Source organism: Xiphophorus couchianus, chromosome 8, assembly GCF_001444195.1.
Source record: "Xiphophorus couchianus chromosome 8, X_couchianus-1.0, whole genome shotgun sequence".
NCBI classification, from domain to species: Eukaryota; Metazoa; Chordata; class Actinopteri; order Cyprinodontiformes; family Poeciliidae; genus Xiphophorus; species Xiphophorus couchianus.
Window position 1 is genome coordinate 27,139,013 of NC_040235.1, and position 9,886 is coordinate 27,148,898.

Below are 9,886 nucleotides of genomic sequence, written 5' to 3' on the forward strand. Positions count from 1 at the left end.
TTGATAGATACTTTTCATTTTTACTTGAGTGAAAATATGTTGAAGTAGTAGTACTGCTCTTACTTGAGTACAACATTTAGGTACTCTATCCACCTCTGCATTACAATGACACCTTTGAAGAAGTTTTTTTCTCCCCTACCAGTAGAAAACTGGAATGGATGTGTGAATGGAAGAGATTAGACTTGAACGAACCGGACAGTATAGTCACTGAGCCATCCTGCGTCGCACTGATCAAAGCCGTCCTGAAACGCAGCAGTCAGCTGGTCAGCTGTGGCCATAGAGGCGTTCACAGACAGACAAGCCTCCTTCGCTTTTCTGAAGTCCAGAGAGTAGCGGCTGGAATTGGCTCGGTAGTGAAACACCACGCCTGGACAGAAATCACCAAGGGTTAGGGGAGCAAAACTGAACTGAATTAATGGGATTTCAGTGGTTTGAACTGGAATTGATGTAACTATTTTAAAAAGGTTTTCATAATCTTGAATGAGATTAAAACTTAAAGGAACAGTACTATGTCTTTTCTAGGCATATGCCATTTTAAAGTACAATCAAGTAGCTCTGTTACCTTCAGTTGTTATAAAAATGCTTTATATATCAAATATGACTTCATAATATATGCCTTGAAATCAGGCCTCCTATTCTATTTAAAACTCCTCCTTGAGGAAGTCATCACAACATGGCTCCTCTATTACAATATTTTTACCAGCGCTGCACTGAGAGGTAGCTCCTATAAAGAGATCAGCTGATGCTCAGTTTCTCCAGGTGTTTGCTAATTGCAGCTGGCTAGTCTGAAGGAGCTGAATGAGGGGGGCTGCAGGGATGCCTGCTTTGACAGGCAGAAGCTCAGAAACTGCAGCTCTGGGGAGGAGATTTGTTCATGAAGGCGGGGCTAAGTCCACCCAAGCATTTTGCACAGCTGAATGGTTGCCTTGGAGATTAAAGGATTTCTCAAACATGCACGATAAAATCAAGGCTCCAGGTATGTTTTTGATGAGGGAACAACATTATAACATAAAGCTCAAAAAAGTTTATTTTACATAATACTGCCCCAACATAAAGGATCCTCCATGAAAGGAGGAAAATAATAAGGAAAACTGGAAAAGTGTCTCTCTCCTCCACAGTTATTTATAAGAACAGAAATTTGCTGCTGACAGATGCTGAATCAGATACATGGGAGTACAGAGTGAGAGCATTTCAGCTGTCATCCTGGGACTAAACGTATCACTGTATCCCTGTCATTAGGTCTGGTGGAACATTTCTCATTGAGGGGAAATCCTGGCAGAGCCACAGGAGGACGTGAAAGGATGTCTGAGCCGTTAAATGGAGAGTTGTGTGTCTGTCATAGGGAGGGCCTTTGTGTGGGTGACCCCCAACAAAGAGTTCTGTTCAGCGTTAATGTGGAATCTGTGGAAATGTCTGAGAGACAGAGAGAGAGAGAGGCTGGATTTGGTCGTCGGATGAGCCGTTTCCAGGGGACTGATGGATGCCAGAGAGCTGAGAGTTTCAAAGTGCCTCTGAGGAACGTCGGCTCACCAGCCACCAGGGTTTATAACAGGGGTCATTTAGTGGCTTTAACGAGGCTAAGCAACAAACAGAAAACAAATTCAAACCTTACAGGTGATTTTATCTGCACCTGCAGCCATGGAACACCTGAATCCAATGATTTTGGATACTTATTGTATTTGTCTGACAACTGAAGCTTAGCATTAACTAGTTTATTCAAGAGGTTCAAAGTGATGCGAAGCAGGAGACCTACAATAGCTGGGAGGAACCACTGGAGACTGAACTCCAGGACAGAAGGGGGCAGTAGTCATCAGATCACCACTGGTTGGCTTGCTGAGCTCATTATCTGTTGTGATTGTTTTCCAGAGTACTGAAGGTCTAAAGGCATGGAAGGTTCTGTAGATTATGTAAACTCTTGATTTTCTGCAAAAATGATTGAAGTTTTGCACACAATGTTCATACAGTTTGTCTCCAGCTTTACAGGACGAGCGAACAATAAACATTTTAAGATCAAGTGCCTTCCTACGTCCAGCTGACAGGTAAGATCGCAGACAGACTGAACCTGTCTGAGGAAGGGGCTTTGAAGGAGGCAGCATGTGGACAAGTTTTACTTCATGCATTTCTTAACACCTTTAGCTTTGAACTCTACCAGCAGTAAACATCTGGAGGTGGTCAGAGAGTTTGTAGACTCTTAAAGGAGTCTGTTTATTTGCCCGTAAAGAGTATATAGAAGGTTTTACTCACCGGAGACGCTGAGGTGGACGACGTTCTGCTTTTCCTCCAGTCCTTGTGTCACCTTGCAGAGGTATGGTCCTGCGTCTGTCACCCGGAGCCTCTTGATGGTCAGTGAGGCATGCCCCACTGATGACGGGTCGCTGGGCACCGACACCCTGCCTACGAACTCATAATACACCCTAATCTGCCCTTCCTGGGCCACCAGTACCGGCTTATCCTTCTCCAGCTTCACCCACTGGACTCTGACCTTCTCGTCAGGAAGGGGTCCTTGTGTGGAGGTGGCAGAGGGACCGCTGGGAGAAGCTGGCATCATGGGGAGGTTGCACGGCAACTCCACGTTGCTGCCCAGAGAGCCAGCTACATGCATGCTGCCAGGTATCCTCACTGTGGTTGAGGGGGGGAGCAGGAAAACAAGTTTAGACTGAGGGTACTGCAGTCCAAATACATTTTGCTGATAGATAGTAGATCTAAGATGGGGATGGGAGAGTTACGCTTCACTGCAGTTTACTGATTCAGTCGCTATGTAAAGATCAACTGTCAGATGTGACATTTTATTCAAGTTATACTGAAGACGTTTTCCACAAGTCATGTAGAGGACACAGCAGACATGTGGAAGGAGACGCTCCGGTCCACATGTCTGGTCAGCATGCATGCTGTGTGTGGAGGAAAACTAGCACTGGGCCGCTCCCTAAACGCAGCATTCACACTCCAAAACATGATGGTAGCTGCAATAGGCTGTGGGCTTTTTTTCCCCATTAAGTAATGCCAGTGTTAATAAGAAGACTGATGGGGGCGCTGTGGTGGCACAGAGGCAAAGCATGACCCACTGAGACCTTAGTCCTCGTGGCAGTGGTCGCAGGTTCAATTCCCGGCCTGGCAATATTTGCCACATGTCTTCCCCCTCTCTCATTACCCTGTTTCCTGTTGAACTACTTTCAAATAAAGGCCACTAGAGCCAACAAAACCTTTTAGAAGAAGAAGACAGATGTTAGTAAATAGAGGAGAAATATAGAAAGGAAACCACTGAAAAAAAAAAAACAGTTGTATTGGCAGTGAAAGGTGGAGCTACAAAGCATTGACTCACAGGGCTCAATACAAATGTGAAAACAACGCATCATTTTAATTCTCTTTGATAATAGTCTATGTGGAGTGTGAATTGCATGAAAACTCAATAAAATAAGTAAATATTTGTGGTTACAAATTAGGAGAATGTGGGAAAACTCAAGGGCTCATTTGAACTGAGCTGTTCAGTCCTGATTCCTTCAAACATGAACCAAAATGTTGGTTCTCCGTCAAACATGGAGAACCAACATTTAGCTTAAAACTGTACAATTCTAGAACAAATTTAGACAGCACCATCTACTTAGCAACCCAGAACAACTGGAACCAACATTTAGTTTTAGAATCAAACATGGAGAACCAACATTTAGTTTTATACCTCTCTAACCTTTTTGTCTTTCTTTTGGTTTTGTTGTTTTGTTGGTATTTTCTTCTAATTCACGTAAAGCACTTTGAACTGCCTTGTTGCGGAGATTGTGCAAAATATATACATACCTTACCTTACTTATCTCTCTTTTTGAGAAGCATATGGTCTAAATAACTATTTTCACCTTCTCCACTAACCTTGTCGCAATTATAGTTTTGGTTAAAAATAAAACGAAGATATATTCAGTTGGATTTTTCTTTGACATGTTGGCGAATGGGAACGACACTTCAAAAAAGTGTCATTGAAAACATGAAACAACACGGGTTGGACACTAACAGGAAGGTTCCTCCTGGTGGACATGAATTACCGTCGTGCTTGAATCACATGGTTTGTTTCTGGACCGACTCACCTGGCTGAGGATGAGCCGAGCAGAGACACACCAGACAGAGCAGGTGTGTGACGATGTGTCCTGTCATCTCCATCCGGTCTGTAAGAAATCAGTGGAGGTCAGTGTGACGTGAAGTTGTTTGTTTCCTTCCTCTAATCTGGTGATGTCCTCTATGGATTCTTGGTTGTATCTTTTCAAACGTTCCATGTATGTATCAAGGGCATTTCTTTGAAACATATAAATCAGCCTAAATGTTTTTGCATTCTTTCATTTCATAGTTGGGATTATTCCAAAGATTTACCATAAACAATAAAACAGAGAAAAAGTTAGTAAGGAAAATTATTTTGTGTCTTTTGAACATTTGTGTCCAGTGTGACAACATCCATTCCTCTTGCTTAAAATACAATATTTTATTTTGCAATCTGACAGTAGGTCAACAGATGGAACTAAAGATTAGGGTGATGGGGAAGATTAAGTTAAGTTCTATGACTACTTTTTGACACACCACTTTTTAATAAAGAAAATAAAAGCAGATTGTTAAATTGTCTAAATTGTTTGTCCTTTGTTAGTTAGCTAGACCTTTATTTCACCAGGTAAAACATTATGAACAATGTCTTATTTACAAAGTTAGCCTGAAAGTAATAAAACACCTGAAACATTTTATTTAAAAATTGCACCTGCTCACAGCTATGTGACAAGTGGGTTGCACATGTATATGAACCGGAACCACCAGTTAATGTAAACAGAGGAACATCTACCAGCTTTCTCTGCACATCTGGCAACTGGAGTAACAATGATTCAATATACCAACCATGCTGATGTCACAAAACAGAAATAATTGAATCATCGATAAATCCCATGTATCATTCTTAAAGTGAAAAATATTTAGTAACTTTTTTGCTTTTTAATGGTCAGAGTAGCAAGGCTCTTTTTTTAAACCGGTTGACTTTGATAAAGGCCTTTATGAAATAAGGAACCGCCAAGCAACGACACTAGGAACCTGCAGGTCAGAGAATAGCTTTTAAGATAATGTTAGTTCATAAATAACTGAACGGATTAAAGCTCTACTGGTGTTGTATCAACCTTCCAGACCTCTCAGGTCTTCTGGTTTTGGTTCTGCTCTGCATCCAGAACCAGAACCAAACATGGAGAAGCAGCATTCAGCTTCTATGCACCACAAATCTGGAACAAACCTGCTGAAAGACTAAAACCCCGCCTCCTTACGGCTCTTTGATTCATAGTAACTGGAACGTTAAACAGTGTATTTGATGCATATTTGCTTGATGATTTTGATGATGGCATTTGACAAAATGTAATGTTTATGGCTTGCTTCATAACTGGTTACTGTATTATGATTTTGTGCTGTGCGGCTCTTTGAACTGCATTGTTGCTAAAATATGCTGTACAAATAAATAAACTTCAGCTTGACTAGAAACAGGAACATATTTGCAAAAACTTTATTTGCTTAAAGTATAAATATTTGCCTCCATTGCTTTAATCACACTTTTTAGAATACCACAAGCATCCGGAAAGTAAAAGGATATGTTCCTCCGATACTCTGAAAGACTTTAATGTTCATGCCACCAGAACAGGAATCATTATTATGAAAAATGATTAGCTCTAAATGTTGGTGAATATCCTCACACTATGATCTTTCTAAAAATAATTCCAATTAACTGTTTGCAAACTTATGAACCCGAGTTGCTTTAATTGAACCAAATTAAAAACTAATCTAGAAGCAAAATTACTCAAACATTTCTGACATTTTCAACAAAAATCTATCTATACAAAAAAATAATAATAATATTGGTCTTTGTACAAACTGAAAATAACAGAAAGCGCAGCTGATGTTTGTTTTAGTTGATAGCAGCTCCATCAGCAGCTGTGACAGCCTGGTCTTTGTGTTTTACAAAGAGATCAGCTGATAACACTGCCAGTCAATGTAAATGGCATAATTGGTCCCCAGTGTCAGTTTCCCTAATGAGCTTCTTATCTCCCTGCTTCATGTTGTCAGCATGGGAAAAAGTCACAGCCACCAGAAATCAGCCTTTTCATTGGCAAAACAGCAAATAAGCACATTCATTAAACATTTTTTTTTTTTTTGATAAAATCCCTAAAAAAAAAAAAGACAGCTTTGAGATGCATTGCATACAAGACAGTGTTCAAGATAAAAATTCATTTTAGAGACTCTTCCTCCCTTACCTTGCAGTCCTAAAATTCGGAGGGATTTATCATTTAAGATTTCTCAAGTCAAACTTCCCTGCAAGCCCCCAGATAAATGTCTGCAGAGCTCCTCTCAAACAGATGTCCTCGCCCACCACGAGTAAGTTCAGATTCACTTTGCAAACACTTATGAGGTAGAGGAGGCGCCCACAAGGCAAACTCGCAGAAGGAAAGGAAGAAGAGGGAAGTGAGAGAGGAGTGGGAAGTAAATTTGGGGAGTGGTGGGGGGTGGGAGAGGGGAAAGCCAGAGACTGGTCCAAATGGAGAAAGTAGGAGTGACTCACAGTAGAGTGCTGAAATAAAGTAAAATACAAAGAGAGTGACACATTAAGAGGCGAGGTCTGCGTGTCAAGAACAAGCAAGAAGCCTGTTCATCCAAAACAAAACTTATAGATTAATAGATTCACAACATATCACATTCCATTTGCATTGCATTTATCTTCTTTATAAGGACCTTATTTGTAGAACTTATAAAGTTTTAAAACCTTTGTAATAAACAGAGTTGCTAACATCCATCCGTCCATCATTTACCTTTCAAGGTCACTGGGCGAGAGGCCGAGTTCTCCCTGGACGGGTCACCAGTCCATCACAGGGCAACACAGACACAAACATTCATGCCTAAGCACAATTCTAAGAGACGATTTGTTTCCATGGTAGGAATAAGATATCTATAACAAACATTATGTTAGGTGATGTATTTCCTTGTCATTTTAGCAGCTATATGAATCAGATCCTTGGATAAAGAGCATGCAGAGCTCCCAAATGGCCCACATATATGTGCTGGACCTGAAGCCATGGAGGACAGACAAAACTGAATGAGTAGTAATGGAACAGAAGGGTACATCTGGTAAGGGCCCTATCTGAAGGCTCTTTGACTCTTGGAAAGTTGTCCACACCTTCCTGTAGAGCCCGGGTAAGTGGTATTAGTAAATGTCTCCGTTACAAGTGTTGATTTGGAAAGCGTAGTCTAATTTAGTTTTAGTCAGTTGTTGTTATTTTAATTGCATTTTAGGTGACTAATGACTTGTTTTCATTCAGCAGTACCCAACTGGTAGGAGACAAACAGAACAGTTTCCACTGCCAGTTGGATTCTCACTGGGTGGGCGGGGTTAAACCCAAATGCACAACATGCTAATGTGATGACAAATGTCACCAGTATGCTTCACAAACGGTAATTTTCTGTTCCCCAATCAATGGACTGTGTTATGTGACACAGTCTATTGACTATGTCTAAGATGGCAGTAGCTCCATCTTAGTCTTACATTTTAGTTCTACTGTGCCATTGTTCTATGGTTCTGCAACAGAAGGGAGTCCAGTAATGGCGTGCTACTGGTGGTTATATTGGCCACTTTTACAATAGATAAAATAACATAGCATCGACCCGTGCCATGTTGCTCAGTTGCAATGAGGCATTGGTCTTACTTGACTTTAATTGACTAAATTTACTTTCAATCTTGACAACTATAAGTCACAGAGAAATGCTTCATATTTAAAAGCTTCTTACATCTTTACATATAATCTGAACAAAATGTACATATGAAATGTTACAATTTTCACAAGCATGCTACTTATGACAAATTCTCAAAAATGTTAAATAAGAAACATCTTTCATATTATCAGAGATTAATTGGAAAACCTGAAACAAGAAGTGCTATCATTACAGTGTTACAAATAATAGCCAAAAATAAAACAGTTGAGACAATTTGGTTTCTTAGATTTCAGCTTTAGCATCCAAGCTGTTGAGTTGCTGTTCCATTCTCTGCGTTCTGTTGTCAACCAATAGAAGAGGTCTTCTATGACTGAAGTCTCTTCAAGCCCACAGCTGGTATACGTCTCTATCCACACAGGAAGTGTCTTGCTGCAGACTCTTCAAAGGAGAAACAACCTTCAACTGGACACGTAGACTAAGTCTTACATTTTGGTGCCATAGACAAGTGTATAACAGGGTAAGTGCGAGTACTTTGGTACCTTTATTAAATACACACATACACACTCTCTCTTGTAGAGTGAGGCTACCTTGGCATGGTAGGGGCAACAAGACCTACATTCTGTCAGGACAGGACCATTGACCCAAAGTCAGTTGTTATGTTGGAATATTCGAGTCGTTTTCATGAGCAATGGTAAGATAGAAAGTTACAGACCAGTGAATCATGGCCTCACTATGAGAGCACTGCATCAGTATGTTCCAACCCTAACTCATCATCTTAGTTATGACTCAACCACCTAAATAATTATTTTAGCAGGTGTAAAAATTGGGTTATGTTGGAAAAGTTTGGAGCAAAGCAGTTGCTGCTTTACATAAACAGACCCAGAACTTACCAGGGTTGTACACAGACAAGTGTATACCCGAGGTATTCTGCTTGCTTTTCTCTGTGTTGGACCTTTATTTGTCTTCTTTGTCCGTGTTTGTACCTCTCCAGTGCAGACTGAGTCCTTGTAGTTGTATGACTCACCTCAATAATAATTCTGCTGGAATCTCTTCCTGATTAAGTACCATTTGGCAACTTCACTAGAGTGATACATCGATGGTGAAAGACTGAATTTGTAATCTGTAAGTTTGAAATTGATCTGCCTTCAATCCAGCAAGAAGATCTCCGTTCAAGTTTATAATTTTACCTCCACGACTAAAAAAACCTGGAAATTACAATTGTATCCACTTAGCTCTTTGTCTGAACCTCAACATCTGCCAAGAAATTTGAAAAATCTATTAGAAGTTATATAATCAAACATTTGGAGTAAAACATTTTATTGAGACCAATCAACTCTGGAAACTTGAGTTCTACCTATAATAAACTTCTTTAACTTATCTTCTCTGTCATTTGGCTCTGCTAAAAAATCTGTTAAAACAAAAACAAACCAAGATTCCCTTCATAAAACTTTTCCAGCTTAACTGAGGAAAATACATCCTGATAGTAGCAGGTGGCAAACCTTCAGACCTACATGAATTTCTTGTGGCCTAGATTCAACAAGGTGGTGAAAATACCTAAGACAGTTTGTAGCACCACGGGGGGCCACACGGTACGGCTCTAGCTCCATTTCTCTTCACTTTACACTTATCTGACTTTCAGTTTCACTCTGGGTCTTGACATGTCCAGAAGCACTCAGATGACACTGTCATTATGGCATGTATCAAATCTGGAACAAACTTAAAGAAAACAGCTGAAACACTGAGCTCCTTTAAACCAAGACCAAAAATAAGAACATTGACCAACATGTTTGATGTGAATTGTTGTTTTTTATCATGGCACTTGACAAAATGTAATGTCTATTACGGGTTTTCATAAGTGTTGACTATATGACGCGTTTATGATTATGTTTTCACAATGTAAAGTACTTTGAGCTGCTGTGTTTCTGAAATGTGCTATATCAATAGACTTGATTGAATCCATTAACAAATAACCTGGATGATTTTATTGCAATGCTAGTTGGACATTGCACATCTGTTACTTTCTAGTATATGACTTTATTTTGTGCTTGCTTACTTATTTATTTTTCACTATTTAGACAAAAGAATTTTTCTGCAAGGATCAATAAAGTAATATTGAATCAATGAAACTCAAAATTATTTTAAAATTACGGTAAAAAAGTGATTCAAAAATAATAGTCATCAAACT

General features: G+C 39.8%; 1 protein-coding gene across 1 annotated transcript in view; it reads right to left on the reverse strand.

Annotated features, from left to right (window-relative positions):
- Positions 1-6,464, reverse strand: part of vcanb (versican b) — a 32,665-nt gene extending 26,201 nt beyond the window's left edge. Inside the window, exons 1-4 of the mRNA XM_028025586.1 lie at positions 6,252-6,464; positions 4,071-4,148; positions 2,245-2,619; positions 193-367 (exon numbers count right to left, since the gene is read on the reverse strand). Coding sequence (XP_027881387.1) covers positions 193-367; positions 2,245-2,619; positions 4,071-4,143 — 623 coding nt within the window. The 5' untranslated portion in view covers positions 4,144-4,148; positions 6,252-6,464. The remainder of the gene's footprint in view (positions 1-192; positions 368-2,244; positions 2,620-4,070; positions 4,149-6,251) is intronic.
- Positions 6,465-9,886: the final 3,422 nt, after the last annotated feature.